Source organism: Hypanus sabinus, chromosome 17 (assembly GCF_030144855.1).
Source record: "Hypanus sabinus isolate sHypSab1 chromosome 17, sHypSab1.hap1, whole genome shotgun sequence".
Taxonomy (NCBI): Eukaryota; Metazoa; Chordata; class Chondrichthyes; order Myliobatiformes; family Dasyatidae; genus Hypanus; species Hypanus sabinus.
The window spans coordinates 29,637,939-29,654,828 of record NC_082722.1 but is presented as its reverse complement, the minus strand read 5'-3'; the positions used below and the strand labels follow the sequence as shown (position 1 = coordinate 29,654,828).

Sequence of the window (16,890 nt, the reverse complement as noted above, 5' to 3'; positions counted from 1 at the left end):
TGAGGAGACTGAGGTCCTTAACATCTGACGGACGATGCTGAAGATGTTCTATGAGTCTGTGGTGGCCAGTGCTATCATGTTTGCTGTTGTGTGCTAGGGCAGCAGGCTGAGGGTAGCAGACACCAACAGAATCAACAAACTCATTCGCAAGGCCAGTGACGTTGTGGGGGTGGAACTGGACTCTCTGTCTGAAAAGAGGATGCTGTCCAAGTTGCATGCCATCTTGGACAATGTCTCCCATCTACTCCATAACGTACTGGTTAGGCACAGGAGTACATTCAGCCAGAGACTCATTCCACCGAGATGCAACACTGAGCGTCATAGGAAATCATTCCTGCCTGTGGCCATCAAACTTTACAACTCCTCCCTCGGCGTGTCAGACACACTGAGCCAATAGTCTGGTCCTGGACTTATTTCCACTTGGAATAATTTACTAAGTATTATTTAATTATTTATGGTTTTATATTGCTATATTTCTACACTATTCTTGGTTGGTGCGACTATAACGAAACCCAATTTCCCTTGGGATCAATAAAGTATGTCTGTCTGTATGACAAGGCACAGAAGTCATGGTTATCCAGCACAACCAGTGAAGACCCAAATTGTGACATCTACTCACCCCACCGGACCCAGACTTCCAACTTCCGGAGAGTGGAATGGTCCAGGGCAATGGCTTTACACTTTAAAAACTCTCCCACACCAGTTTCCTGTCATCATTGGATACCACAGACAACCACCAGTTGGAAGCACTCCAATTTGTTCTATACTTTAATTTAAAGACATAACTTGTTAATCAGTTAAATGGTAGTTTGTCTTTTCCTGTAGCATTTTAACTATTTCCATGAACCTTCAGCTAACTGGGGCAACTGCTTAATTGGGTCAAAAATGTACATGTCCCGAAATATCCTAATTAACTGGAATCCACTGTATTTGTTTGCAACTGAGCAATAAAACAGACCAACAAAAATGAATGTACCAGACAACATATTTTAAGAAACAATTTCAAAAGGCAAAGTTAAGTTGATAATTCACTTGGAAAAAATATGAATGCTGAGGTACTGCTCAAAATGCTCACCTTTTATATTATTCAAGGCTTCTTCTTGTTGAGGAGAAATCATTAGCATTACTTCCGGTACAGTGAAATTTTTTCTCTTCTATTAAAAAACAGCAAAAATTAAAATGATCAATTTTTTCTTTACTAGAAAGCTTGCAACATTGATATTTTATCATCAAATATTCAACATTCCCCCCACAAACTGATTATATATAGCACCATCCATAAACATTTCTCTGATTTAATTCATTTGCAATAATGCCCAGTTTTAATGATGATCTGGCATTCTAAATGAGCTATAACTTAAAACGCACCCATCTATCAGGTGGCTCTACCAACATCATACTGGGGAGATAATCAAGCAGTTTGCAGCAATTAATAATGAGCAAACATATATAAATAATTCATTGAGCAACGTGTCAGTCTGATTACTGATCAAATAGCAAATTTATTATTTGTTTCTGAGAGATTGTTAAAAATATTTCAGAAATAAATAATAGATCAGTGTATCAAGTGAATAGATAATATTAGACATACATAGAAACCTACAGAAGAGTCTCAATCTAATATCTGTAATATCTCATGACGTTTCCAAAAGCCAAGAATAGTTGTAAAAAAATTCAGAGAGAACACCAAGATTGGAATGTACTAGGTCTTTGGCAAGGTGTCACACATGGGGCTGCTAAACAAGATGAGAACTCACAGAATTACAGGAAAGTTACTAGCATGAATAAACAATTGGCTAATTGTCAGGAGGCCTTTCCTGGTTGGCTGTAGGTGATTAATGGTGTTCCGCAAAGGTCAGTATTGGGACAGCTTCTCTTCACAATGTCAATGATTTGTATGATGGAATTGATGTCACTGTGGCCATGATTGTGGACAATACAGATAGTTTGAGAGAAAGGTAGTGTTGAAGAAATGGGGAGTCTGCAGAGGACTTAGACAGATTAGGAGAATGGACAAATAAATGGCAGATGGAATGTAATGTAGAGAAAGATATGGTCAAACATTTTGGTAGAAGGAATAAAAGTGTATACTGTTTTCTGAACAGGGAGGAAAATCATAAATCAGAAATGCAAAAGAATTTGGGAGTCCTCGTGCAGGATTTCCTAAAGGTTAACTTGCAAGTCAAGTTGGTAGTAAGGAAGGCAAATGCAATGTTAGCATTCATTTCAAGAGGACTAGAATATAAAAGCAGGGATGAAATGCTGAGGCTTTATAAGGCTTTTATACAGCATTTGGGGTATTGTGAGCAGTTTTGGACCCCTCATCTCAGGAAGGATGTGCTGGCATCAGAAATGATCCAGAGGTTGTTCATGAGAATGAAAGGGTTACCGTCTGAGGAGCACTTGATGGCTCTGGGCCTGTACTTGCTGAAGTACACCTGGAAAGGACATTCCCATAGCGAGGAAGACTAGAACCAGAGGGCACAACTTCAAATTAGAAGGAAGTCCCTTTAGAACAGAAATGAGGAGGAATTACTTTAGCCAGAAGGTATGAATCTGTGGAATTCATTGCCACATTTGGCTGTAAAGACCAAGTTAATGGGGATATTTAAAGCAAATGTTGATAGTTTCTTGATTAGTAAGGGCGTCAATGGTTACAGAAATAAAGGCAGAAGAACGGGGTCAGGAGGGATAATAAATCAGCTGTGATGAAACGGCAGAACAGACTTGATGAGCTGAATGCTCTAATTCTGCTTCTATGTCACATGTGCATAAACCTTTCTATTTCTGCCACTAATGTGGGAAAATGCCAGTTCTGCATGGTGCAACTAGAAGTTTTCTACAAGCTTTGCCCAATTGTAAAATCATTTGAACCATTAAACAAAGGTCTATACACGCTCTAGATTGTGACAGTGGGCAGCCGACTCACTGAGTATCATCTGGGTATGTTTTGAAGTTGACATGTTTTTGGAATATGACTGTGGTGCAGCATGAAGATGTGAAATACAACATGGATCTCACCTGAACGCCCCATTGTAAGAGTTCTAGAAAAATGTGCACTCTTATCAACTCAGATAAACCATGAAGGTTATAATGTTTTACAACTTACTGAAAGCATAATGAACTCTAATCCTCCTCACACAGTACAAACAGCAATACCTACGAATACCTGAGAAAACGATTAAAACCACTGTACCTTATTTTGCCTTCTCATAGCTTTCCAACCTGAAGGCTGATTCAGTGATGGTAACAAAAAAGGTGTTGTGGATGTTGAAGCTTTGGGATCAACATCTGGATCAAGGCAAAGTTCAGCAGCATGTTTCAACACTCTAATTTCATCTTCCTCTGCTGCATTAATCATATTTGATAAACCAAGATCTAAAAATTTAAAACAAAGATTAATTTTGTCATTGTTTACCAATAAAATGAAGAATTTCCGTAAGACCTTTAACACATAGGAGCAGCATTAGGCCATTTGGACCAATTAGCCTGCTCCGCCATTCAACCATGGTTGATCCTTTTTTCCCCTCAGCTCCACTCCCCAGCCTTCTCCCTGTAACCTTTGATGCTGAGTCTAATCAAGAACAGATCAAGCTCTGCCTTAAATACACCCAATGACCTGGCCTCTACAGCTGCCAGTGGTAATAAATTCTATCAATTCACTACCCTTTGGCTTAAGAAATTTCTCCACATTTCACTTTTAAATGGATGCCCCTCTATCCTGAGGCTGTGCCCTCCTGTCCTAGACTTCCCCACCATGGGAAACATCTTTTCCACATCTACTCTGTCTAGGACTTTCAAAAGTTGTCAATGAGATTCCCCCCCCCCCCCCCATCCTCCTAAATTCCAGTGAGTACAGACCCAGAGTTATCAACATTCCTTGTAAGATAACCTTTTCATTCCCAGAATCTTCATTGTAAACCTCCTCTGAACCCTCTCCAATGCCAGCACATCTTTTCTTAGATGAGGAGCCCAACACTGTTGACAATACTCAAGGTGAGGCCTCACCAGTGCCTTATAAAGCCTCAGTGACACATCCTTGCTCTTGTAGTTTAGATCTCTTGAAATTAATGCTAACGTTGCATTTGTCTTTCTCACCACTGACTCTATCTGCAAGTTAGCTTTTAGGGTGTTCTGCACAAGGACTTCCAAGTCCTTTTGAATCTCAGATTTTTAGGTTTTCTCCCCACTTAGAAAATACTCTGCACATTTATTTCTACCACCAAGTGCATGACCATGCATTTCCCAACACTGCATTTCATTTGCCACTCTCGTTTCCTCAACACTACTTGCCCCTCCACCAACATCACCTACAAACTTGGCAACAAAGTTATCAATTCCATCATCTACATCATTGATGTATACTACAAAAAGGAGTGGTCCTAACACCAAACCATGTGGAACACCACTAGTCACTGGCAGTCAACCAGAAAAGGATCCTTTAATTCCTACTTGCTACCTTCTACCAATCAGCCATGCCAGTAACCATGCCAGTAACTTTCCTGTAATGCCATGGGATCTTAACTTGGTAAGCAGCCTCATGTGTGGCACCTTGTCAAAGGCCTTCTGAAAGTCCAAATAAACAACATCCACTGCATCCCCGTTATCTATCCTAAGTGTAATCTCAAAGAATTCCAACAGGTTTGTCAGGCAAGATTTTCCCTTAAGGAAACTATGCTGACTTATCTTGTCCTGCATCACCAAGTACTCCATAACCTCATCCTCAATAATCGACTCCAACATATTCCCCTGAGGTCAGGCTAACTGGTCTATAATTTCCTTTCTGCTGCCTTCCTCCTTTCTTAAAAGGAGTCCAGTGACATTTCCAATTTTCCAGTCCTCTGGCACAATGCCAGAGTCCAATGATTTTTGATAGATCATTACTAATGCCATCACAATCTCTAATGCTACCTTTCAGAACCCTAGGGAGTAGTTCATTTGGCCCAGGTAATTTATGTAACCTTGTACATCGTGAAGGTCTTTCAGCACCTTCTCCCCTGTAATAGTAACTGCACTCATTTCTCTTCCCTCATACCTTTCAAATCTGGCACACTGCTAGTGTCCTCCACAGTGAAGACTGATGAAACCTTGTTATGTAGTTCATCTGCCATCTCCTTGGCCCCTGTTATTTCTCCAGCCTCATTTTCTAATAGTCCTATAATCCACTTTCATCTCTCATTTATTTTTACATACTTGAAAAAGCTTTTACTATCCACTTTGCTATTGTTTGCTAGCTTGCTTTCATATTCCATCTTTTCCCTCCCAATGATTCTTTTAGTTGCCCTATGTAGGGTTTTAAAAGCTTCCCAATCCCATCTTCCCACTAATTTTTGCTTTGTTGTTTGCCCTCTGTTGCTTTTACATCAGCTTTGACTTCCGTTGTCCACCACGGTTGTACTATATTGCCATTTGAGTATTGCTTTGTTTTTAGAATACTTCTATTCCGCACCTTCCTCATTTTTCCTATAAGCTCATGTTATTGCTGCTCTCTGTCATCCCTGCCAATTTATTTGGCAAACTCCTCTCTCATACTACTGTAGTTTCCTTTACTCTACTGAAATACTGCTATGTCAGTATTTACTTCCTCCTTATCAAATTTCAAGTTGAACTTAAATCATATTGTGATCACTGTCTCCTAAGGGTTCTTTTACCTTAAACTCCCCAATCACTTACGGTTCACTATGTAACACCCAGTATAGCTGATCCCCCCAGTAGGCTCAACAACAAACTGCTCTAAAAAGCCATCTTGTCGGCATTCAACAAACCCACTCTCTTGAGATCTATTTCCAACCTGATTTTCCCAAATGACCTACATGTGAAAATCTCCATGACAATCATAATACTGCCCTTTTGACCCACATGTCATATTAAACATGATTCTGATAGTTTCTCAACTTTTTTGTCAGAGCTATTCATTTCAAGTTCATGACATGTTAAGACAGTCAGTTAAGACTTAAGATGCGGCTTTGCCTGCTTTTAAATTTTCTGCAGATTCGTTGGCCCTGCTCCCTGAAGCTGTTCCAACCATTGTTTAATAGAATGTCTTCTCGTGGGTGGTTCAGAAAAAACCTTACAGGTTTCCCCTGTTATCCAAAGGTAGAGTGTTCCTATGAAACCGTTTGTAAGCTGAAATGTCGTAAAACAAAAAATCAATTACCATTAATTTATATGAGAAAAATTGAGCGTTCTCAGACCCAAAAAATAACCTACCAAATCAAACCAAATAACACATAAAATCTAAAATAGCACAAACATATAGTAAAAGCAGGAATTATATAAATATACAGCCTATATACAGTAGCAGAAATATTGTATGTACGGTGTCAAAATCGGGAAGACAGCAAGTCAAAATCAATTAGGAGGATAAAAAATCAGTACGTACATGCATGCATACATACATACCTTTGCACATACAAGCATGTGCACACAACTGCCTACACGAGGCTTCACGGTCATGGCAGTGTCCCTCGCGGTAAATACACATGCAAAGTGGGCGTCTTTTTTTCATAAAAGCGAAAATCCTCTTTGGTTAACAAAAACGGGTACTAATGTAGGTCTTTCGTAACAGCAAGCTGTCGTAAAGCAAACGTTCAAAAAACAGGGGCCACCTGTATCTATTTGTGCTCATGGCAGTAGAGCCATATCAATGAATCCAGAAAAGTTGAATAAGAACCCACCATAAAGTCGGTGGCAAATATGAACATACCTTCTCACCTCAAATGGATGCTCTCCAGTATTAAACAATCTTGTCCCTAGGAAAAATATATCAGCTGTCTATCTATGCTCTTGTCACCTTATATATTTTTATCAGATTTTCCTTTAGCTTCTTTAATCCAGGCAGTGTCCTAGTAAACCTCTTCAGCACCCTCTCCAATGCCTCTACATCCTTCCTCGAATAGGGAGGGACCATAATTGAATGAAATCCTCCAGATGCATCCTAACCATTGTTTATAAAACTTCCTTGCTCTTGAACTCAATGCCTCAACTAGTAAAAGCAAGAATGCCTAATGGCTTTGTTATCACCCTATCAACTTGTGCAACCACTTTCAGTGAGCAATGGACTTGGATCCCAAGTTGCTTCTGTACATTAACGTACGTTGGGCCTTGTCATTAACTGTGCACTCTTTACATTTGACCTTCCAAAATACTACAGCCCACACTTGTCTGGATTAAACTCCTTCTGCCATTTCTCCAACCATATCTGCAATTAAGCTATATCCTGCTGTACCTTTGACAATCTTCTACACCATCCACACCACCCATAATCTTTGTAGCATCCGCAAACTTACCTACATGTATATATGAAGTCATAAGCAACAGATGTTCAAGTATGGATCCCCGTTAAACACACTGTCTAAGACCTCCATCCAGAATTACTCCCACCTACCGCTACTCTCTATCTTCAAACCAATCTTGTATCCAAATGATAAAGTTATCACGTATCTTAACCTTCTGGATGAACCAACAATGAGGGACCTTATCAAATGCCTTACTCTATGAACCATATGATATTAACAGGGCTCATGGGCTGTACAGAATACATCATGACATTGCAAAACAAAATTATGTTGTCAAGCTATTATATTTTTTGCTGGCAATAAGGGTGTTTGTGGCCTATGACAAGAGTTCTGGCAAAGTTGTTTTAGAATCAGTTACAAGATGCAATTTACTTGCTTAGTTCTCAGTTAAGAAGTAGACTTTCTTTCAGCACTAAATGCACATCTATGATGATTTTTTAACAATTTACATGTTCTATTTAATTATTTTATGAGACAACATGATCACTAGCTTCGTCAGCTTCAAATGCCCACCTATGATTTTTCTGGGAAGCTCTCACTGAAGCCGTGTAACTTCGGCAGTGAAGGCAAACCAACCATGAGAAAAGTCTGCAATTTTGAACCAGTAATGAAGGAATTGAGATCATAATTTCTAGGTTCAATGATTAAGCTAATCACTACTTAATGCAGATTTTGACACTAGCATTTTTGTTGTTTTAATATTAATATTAACATTTTAATATTAGCGACATATTTTAAAATTTACAAAGATCGCAGTAGCATATACAAGAGTAAAAATCAAGAGAAAGTTTACCAGAAAATGTCTTCTCATGGGTTATCATGCTATTTAAATAACTTCTGTAAAATTACAAGAATATTAAGTTACAATTCATCCATAATCTTAATTTCATTAAATTATTTTATATGAAAATAAAGACACACTAAATTCGATATCAGAAATAGAATGGGTAGAATTTAACAGTATTAGTAGCCCTAAATCAGTAGCCTTACATTTCTGCTATTCAGGGTTCTTCCAACTTCAAGGCCAATTGCCAATCACATTTAATAAAAGATCAACAGACATGATGCAGGAATGCTCAGGGACTGTTTATCCCTTAATTTTGACAATCAACTCAAAAATAGAAATCTCAGTCTCAAGTAACAGCCTGCAACATGTATCTGTATACCTTGCACATATGTTACCACATTTAAAAATATGGTGCCAAATGTTGCAAGATACACTGCACATCAGTATGCTGTGCCCCTGGACTGTATCTCCTTACTAGGACATTAAAATCAGTTCATCTTTGCCCCAAATCAGGAAGATAAAATACAAAGGAGATAAAAGAATAAAAATGCTAAGATTGTAAAAGCATAATCTATGCTCACAGTAAAACATTAATTCTCTCCTTAGAGGATTGCCAAAAGTGAGGCAATTGAATAACAATCAATATATTTCAATTACATAGTGGCATCGATCAATTCCAGTGATAAAAGGTTCTGTATCTTTTCACAATGTTCCCATGTATGACTCATTTATTCAGACCAGCCTGGCCCTTTGAAAAAAAAATGGGAAGTATACTGATGGTGACACACTATGTACTTTCATACCATATTAATAGGACAAAATGGTCAAGGTAGCTTTAAAAAAAAAGTACAAACATACTTTCAATGTCCTTCAATAAAGACTGGTGATTTAAGAGCAGGTCAGAGTAAATTTGTGAGCAACCTTTTGAAGGCAAGAAAAAAATTTGGACAACTGGGGGGGGGGGGGGGGGGGGGAAGAATTCCAAAGAAAACTCAGATGTCACTCATCCCAGAGGGCATGGAACTAATCTCAGCAACTCAAAGCAATAAATGGTTCTGCTAATTTTTCAACTTTAAAAAAATGAAAGCTCACAAGTTTAAAAAATAATGTGCACCTACTCCCAGAGTTCTCTCAACTTCTTCTGCACAGCAAGATCCTTGTTACTGAAATAAAGAGGATTGTAACTTTAGCTATTCAGCAAAAACAATACTAAAATCAATTAAATTTAGAACATAAAATGCTTCCTACCAGGAGCATACATCATAGAAACCCATGTCTCCTGGTAGAATTTTCAAATCTTGAACAACAAGATAGAATTCACAATCTTTCTGAAAATGAAAAGAGAATAAGCAATAACAACTGTCGCAAAAGACTGTATTGACATTAATGGTAGTGCAATCCCTGGATCCTTTTGATAATCATGAAGATAACAGATAAAGCACGATGACACACGAGACTGCAGATGCTAGAATCTGGAGCATAAAACAACTACTGGAGGAACTCGGTCAGGCAGCATCTGTGAAAAAGAAATGAACAGTTGGCATTTTAGGTCAAGACCTTGCATCTGGATCTTTCATTAGATATATCACAGTGCTAAGCCTTTCAATCTGTGATGACTTTAGCACCCTTGAGCACAAAACAACTATGGTTACCAGTTCACTTAAGGCAGATATTCCTGTTACCCATAGATAGTTCTTAAACCCTTATGTCTTGGATCTATTGGATTAGCCAGAGACATTTTCCCAGGGCAGAAATGGCTAATACATACATGGAGGGCATACCTTTAAGGTGTTGGGAGGAAAGTATAGGGGGAGATGTTAGAGGCAGCTTTTATTTTTTTTAAACATAGAATGGTAGGTGTCAGAAGGTTGAAGGGCCTGTACTGTTCTATGTTCTATATAGATAACATCTGCAGCACCTCCTTTATTAAACTCTCCGTTCTGTCAAAGTTTATATAACAATCAGAATATCAGCAGGTTATGTCAAATAATTAAAATAGTAAATAGAATAAAGATCATGAACATGAAGAAGATTGAGTGCAAAACTAAGGAAATTCTGCTAAAACTTCACAGAACTTATGGTAGGCCACACATGGCGACAGTTTGCAGATTTGGTCTCCATATTTTAAAGGATATAATTACCATAAGTCAATACAGCAAAGGTTTACTAGCTTGATTCCTGGAGTGAGTGAACTGTCTCATTCAGAAGGACAGAGTCAAATCGGCTGGTACCACTTTAGGAATTAGAATAATACAAGACTAGTTTATGAAAACAGGATTCTGTGAAGAAAAGACAGTAGACTCTAAAGATATTTCCCATGGCAAGGAATTGATGAATTACATTAAAAATCCAGTAATTTGGCATCCTTGGTACTTTGGTGGTATTAAACTAGCAGATATCCTGGCCTAATGAATATTACTACAATTAATATACCAACAGACTTTTAATTAAATTTTTAGACCCTATGTTGTATAATTATTATTTTGGTGAACACAAAGTTTAAGGGGAGTGCTAGACGACAGATGCGAAATTATTGGAATTTCTTATCAATTGGATAGCCGATCATCAGAGCTTTATAATCCAAGTGACAACTGAGAAAAAAATGCTCCACCACTTGACAACAAGATGAAAAGGAATTCCTTCTTTCAGAGAGCTGTAAAACTTCGGAAGTCTCTCGCATAAATTATTAATTATATTCAAGGAGAGATGCCTAGCTTTGGAATGCAGTTAATTTTGTAATGAAAGTTCTGAACAGCAAAATAAGTATCAAGGATAGTATGGCCTATTAATTTTATTTGTACTTTGCATCTTATCATTTTGGGGCATTTATTATATCAATGGCATCTTGAACATGTGATTGCTGTGATTAGAGGTCCCAATATTACTGTATGGCTTAACCATTTTCTGCAATGACTTCCAGAAACATTGCTTGACTTATTTTCATTTACTTTACATTTATTTTTCTTTAACTATCATTACATGCACACAATGAAACAAAACCTTTGTCAAGTTTCAAACACGTTGATATCATTTTACTTTTACTACAGTAGCAATGCTAAAACATTACTGACACATTTTCAACGATTAGGGACTAATGTTCTGAGCTGTGTATATTTCAATGTAAATGTTCAATTGTAGGAAAGGCAGATGAGCTTAAGGCATGGATCAGCACGAGAATTATGACATTGAACCATTACTACCACTTGCTTGCAGGAGGGGCAGGACCGACAGCTCAATGTTCCAAGGTTCTGTTGCTCTACGTGTGATAGAGTAGGAAGGACTAAAGGCTAAAGAGTGGCGTTACTAGTCAAGAAACATGTCAAGGCATTGCTCAGACATGACATACTAGTGAGGCATTATGGGTAGAAGTGAGGAATATTAAATTCCATATTAATGGGATTATATTATAGACCACCCAACAATCCACAGGATTGTTAGAGGAGTAAATTTGTATAAAGATCTCAGACCGTTGCAAGAAACACAAGGTTGTGATAGTGGGTGATTTTAACTTTCCACATATTAACTGGGACTCCCATATTATAAAAGAGCTGGATATGAGTTTGTCAAATGTGCTCTGGAAAGTTTCCTTAATCAGTATATAGAAGTCTGAACTAGAGTGTGATTCTATATCTCCTATTAGGGAAGGAGATGAGGCAGGTGAAAAAGTTTGCATAGGGGAACACATTACATCTAGTGATCATGATGCCATTAGTTTCAAGGTAACTATGGAAAAGGATAGGTCTGGTCCTCGGGTTGAGATTCCAAATCGGAGAAAGGCCAATTTTGATGATAGCAGAAAGGATCTGGCAAATATGGATTAGGGTAGATCTTTTTCAAGCAAAGGTGTACTTGGTAAATGGGAGATCTTGAGTGCACCGAGTTTGTATGTTATCAGAATAAAAAGGCAAAGATAACAGGTTTATGGAACCTTCGTTTTCAAGAGATATTGAGGCCCTGGTTAAGAAAAAGGAGGTGCATAGCAAGTATCAGCAGGCAGGAACAAATCAGGAATACAAGAAATGTACAATAACACTTAAGGAGGAAATCAGAAGGGCTAGAAGAAAACATGAGGGTGTTCTAGCAGACAAGGTGAAGTAGAATCCTGAGGACTTCTACAGATAAATTAAGAGCAAAGGATAGCAAGGGACAAAACTGATCTGCTGGAAGATCAGAGTGTTAATCTACACATGGAGCTGAAAGAGATGGGGGAGATCTTAAATAGATTTTTTGCATCAGTCTATTAATGTGTGGAAATAAGCAGTTAAGTCAGTCATGGATGCTATGGAGGACCTGACAAGGTGTTCCCTTGGACCCTGTGGGAAGCAAGTGCAGAAATTGCAGGGACCCTAGCAGAAATATTTAAAACATCCTAGCCACAGATGAGGTGTGCAAGGGTTGAAGGATAGCTAATGTTGTTGTTTTGTTTAATATCGGCCAGTGAGCCTGACATCAGTCATGGGAAAGTTATTGGTAGGTACTCTAAGGGACCGGATATACAAATACTTGGATAGACGGGGGCTGATCAGCATGGCTTTGTGTGTGGCAAGTCCTATCCCACCAGTTTTTTGAAGAAGTTACCAGGAAAGTTGATGAAGACAAGGGTGAGATTGTTACTTACATGGACTTTAACAAGGTCTTTGACAAAAGTCCTGCACGAGAGGCCGGTCAAGAAGATGCACTCACTTGGCGTTCAAGGTAATGTAGTAAATTGGATTAGACATTGGCTTCACGAAAGAAGCCAGAGAGTGGTTGTAGGAGGTTGCCTTTCTGACTGGAGGCTTGTGCCGAGTGACATGCCACAGGGATCAGTGTAGGATCCGATGTTTTTTTGTCATCTATATCAACGATTTGGATGATAATGTGGTAAACTAGATTAGCATATTTATGGATGATACCAAGACTGAGGGCTGTAGTGCTTACCAAAGAAGACTATCAAAGCTTGCAGTTGGATCTAGACCAACTGGAAAAATGGCAGATGGAATTTAAAGCAAACAAGTGGAAGGTGTTGTATTTTTGGAGCACCAACCAGAGTAGATCTTACTCAGTGGGCGGTAGGGCACTAAGGATCTGGGAATACATGGATGGGAGGTGTATGGAGGGCTATAGTCCAGGTACAGATCGATGGGACCAGGCACATTAATGGTTTGGCACAAATTAGATGGCCAGAAGGCCTATTTCTGTGCTGTAGTGTTCTATAACTCTAAACACTTACCAATTCCAGCTCCAATCTGACCTGAATATTGAATTTTTTCAAAATAATAACTTTGCTTTTGAGTTGACTGAGTGTATAGTTCTCTTCTTCCCTAAAAATTAAAAATAGAAATAAGAGAAGCTGATCTACAAACTTTCTCTAAAGGTATAATCAATTAGTGCAGTTTTGGCTAAACAGTCCACAACAAAAATCCCCATTAATTTGTAAACTAATGTATCTGAATTATCGGACAACTTTTTTTAAAAAAGCTTACACAATTAAATCAGATAATTTTCATTACATGCCTTTATCACATCACTCAAACATCTGAAAACACCTTAACATCATGAACCACTTTACATGTAGCAATTATTCAAGATTCAAAGTATGCAGTAAACAACCCTGAAATCCAGCTTCCCCACAGTCACAAAATAAAGGACCATGGAAGCATCCCGAAGAAAAATATCAAACGTCAAAACACAATGGAAAAAAGCACAAACTTCAACCAAAAAAAAGCAAAAACACAGAATTTAAAACACAAAATCAAAAGTACAGTTCAACTCAGTGTTCATTATCTGCAGACTGTCCTGATTCAAAATCACCCATAGATATGACATCCACACAAAAATAACTGATATTTACTCTGACATTGATTGATAGAACAATATCAAAGGACTGTCAAAGCATCATGTTAATATTTTTAACAGTCATCTGAAAAGCAGAAGAGGCCTTGATTCATCACATTCAAAATACAGTATTCCCAATTGCACATCCTTGCCCAGGTGCAACATTAGATGATGAATCTAATTAAAGCACTTGTGTTCTGAAGCCAGATTACACAATTATCTCTTGGATCATTTTTATTTACCAGTCATAAAAGTGGCAAAAATGTTACATTCATAAGTTCCATTGAAGGAATATTCTAAATTCATAAAAAAAGACATTTCATTACTGGACATGTTATCACTGTAAGTAACACTGATGTCAACTAAGTGCTTTTTATTATTTCCTTTTTCTTAAATAGAAAAAAAATTCTTCTGCTTCTTGGTTGATAACCATTGTTAATTGTTGCCTTGAATATAGTATTTCAATCAAGTGTTACTTTAACTTACAATTTTATATAGAAATTGAAATAACTCTTTAATATTTCAGATACATTCTATCAAGAAGATAATTAGGTTTGTCCCTAGGTGTTTCTGTATGGCCATGGGCTAAGGATTTGCTCTTTCTAGGATTACCAAAAATGCAATTACAATATACAAATTAGATTTCTTCACTTTTACTTACTGCTGAAGATTATATCCCGCTTCTTCTGTCAGCACAGCCTTAATTTTGTACTTTAAATCTGATATATAGACAACAACGGCAGATTCATGTCCAGCTTCTTTAATCCAGTTCTCAAGTGGAATAAGCTGTAAAGAAACTCTTTATATAAGCATTTTGGTAAAGTTCACATTGCGATAACCAAACTGACATTTTTAAAGGGCAGTGTTATTTTCTCAAACAACCTTAACTCATCTTGCTCTCCAAACAAGAGCCAAATTGTCAAATAAATGATTGAGACAAGCAAAATTTCCATACATGTATAACAAGCACTACATCTCAAAACGGAATCACACCCAATTATTTAATTCTTCAATAGAAAACGATAAGATACGTTTTAAAATGTAGCTTATGTCTTCTATCTTTTTGCCACAATTTATGACTAAAATCAATAAATTTCTATATTCTGCACAAGTCTTGATTGCTTAGTATCTCAAGCACTGTTCGCTCACAGGAACGTTGCTAAACCCACGAATGCATGCAGGAATTAGATGTGCCAAACGTGGGATAAACTAAACTCTGCTAGATTTAAACAAATACTCTAAAAAAAATCACACCGTCATTAGCAAACTAGCAATTTTTGGACGAGAAGTCGATTTCTCAACAACTTTCTATCAGTTTCATTAAACCAACCCAAAAGGATCGTCAAGTCCCACGTAACAAAACATAAGCTTCAATCTAATGCGGTCCAGTCCGTTCTGCTGATCTTGCTTCGCACTGCACTCCGGACCTAAGACAGCACCCAAGGATGTATTCTAACCAAACAGTGCGTAGATTTTTTTTAAATTTACATGAAATTCCAATGATTTTAAACACATCTGGTTAACGGGCGAGGTATCTGCTGCAGTTGCCTGTTAGAAACTGAGGCCAGGAAGAGGGTTCCCCTTGCAAGTCTTGGCTGCTTTACCTCTGAGACTTGAACCGGGGCCGACTTCCAGCAACTCCAGCCTGACCTCTGTTCGAGCAGCAGCTCCGCAATCCAAGGCCTGCGGACATGCTCTCTGTGAGATGTCATACTCAACCAAATGCATCATCTCCACAGACACCGAGCCGCAAAGCTGCCTTCCGCGCCACCAGGCCCCACTTCCACTGCACATGCGCAACACTCCTCGCCTGCCGAGCTTAGTGCGCATGCGTGTTACTGACTGACGGGTGGATTTTGCAGGTCAGTTAAACGAACTTCCAGTCGAGTTTTATTGTATTTCACCTGTCAGGTTCCACCGAATATAAAGGAGTCCGGATAACTTAAGCCTAGTAACAAGTTCACGGGGTCTGACAACATCTTTGAAAAGAGAAAATAAGTGAGAAGGTGCCCAATGAGAGTTTCAGGCATTTTCTATTCTAATTCAGATTTCAAGGATCTGCAGGGTTTCTAAAAACATTTTCAATGTATTGACCTCAATGTTGACGCGAGAAAAGGTTTTTGAAAATTATTTATCAGAAATGAGATTGACTGACAAGGCATTATTATCCGTCCTGAGTTGCTCTTGAACTCAGAGGCATGCCATTTGTGAGGGTGTTAAGAGTTCACAACATTGATGGTTCTGGGGTAACATTTAGACAAGAGTGACAGATTTCCTTCCTTGAAGCACATTATCAAAGTAGATCGGTTTCTACTACAAACCAGTAATTTTGTGGTCACCTTTACTAGTGCCTGATTTCCTCTTTGCAAATCTTAACTGGATTTAAATTTCACAGCTGTGATGGTGAGGTTTACACTTGGGCAGCTAGAATACTGCTTCAATAATTTAACCAATGCATCCAAATTTATCAAACCAAGCACTATTGTCTAGAAGAACTCAGTAGGCCAAGCAGCAAAAGGATATTTTAGGTGGAGATCAGATGCTTCTTGATTTGTAGAGTTCACTGAGCTGTTCATTTATTGATCCAGATTCCAGCACAGCTACAGTCTCTTGTGTCAGCATTTAGAATCGTATTGACTGTGGAATTATCCCTGACTACAATCACTATTGTAGCCATTAGTGAGACCTGGTTGCAGGAGGGGCAGGGAGGGCTTGCAGCTCAAGTCAAGTCATTTATTGTCATTTCAACCATAGCTGCTGGTACAGTACATAGTAAAAATGAGACAGTTTCTCAGGACCATGGTGTTAAACATGACACAGTACAAAAACTAGACTGAACCACGTAAAAAACAACACAGAAAAAAACTACACTAGACTACAGACCTACCCAGGACTGCATAAAGTGCACAAAACAGTGCAGGCATTACAATAAATAATAAACAGGACAATAGGGCAGTAAGGTGTCAGTCCACGCTCTGGATATTGAGG

The 16,890-nt window shown here is 38.3% G+C and overlaps 1 protein-coding gene across 5 annotated transcripts in view; it reads right to left on the bottom strand.

Moving 5' to 3' along the window:
• LOC132406788 (uncharacterized) overlaps nt 1–15,702 on the bottom strand; it is a 36,554-nt gene extending 20,852 nt beyond the window's left edge. For 3 of the 5 annotated variants that reach the window (XR_009516240.1, XM_059992764.1, XM_059992766.1), the window contains exons 1-8: nt 15,507–15,702; nt 14,564–14,688; nt 13,298–13,388; nt 9,334–9,413; nt 9,204–9,248; nt 8,092–8,135; nt 3,197–3,378; nt 1,076–1,154 (exon numbers count right to left, since the gene is read on the bottom strand). Coding sequence is in view for 4 of the 5 variants with exons in the window: in XM_059992764.1 (XP_059848747.1) it covers nt 1,076–1,154; nt 3,197–3,378; nt 8,092–8,135; nt 9,204–9,248; nt 9,334–9,413; nt 13,298–13,388; nt 14,564–14,688; nt 15,507–15,614 (754 nt within the window). In the remaining variant the exon portion in view is untranslated. The remainder of the gene's footprint in view (nt 1–1,075; nt 1,155–3,196; nt 3,379–8,091; nt 8,136–9,203; nt 9,249–9,333; nt 9,414–13,297; nt 13,389–14,563; nt 14,689–15,506) is intronic. The other 2 variants (XM_059992763.1, XM_059992765.1) reach the window with 1 other exon arrangement.
• Between the last annotated feature and the right edge of the window lie 1,188 nt (nt 15,703–16,890).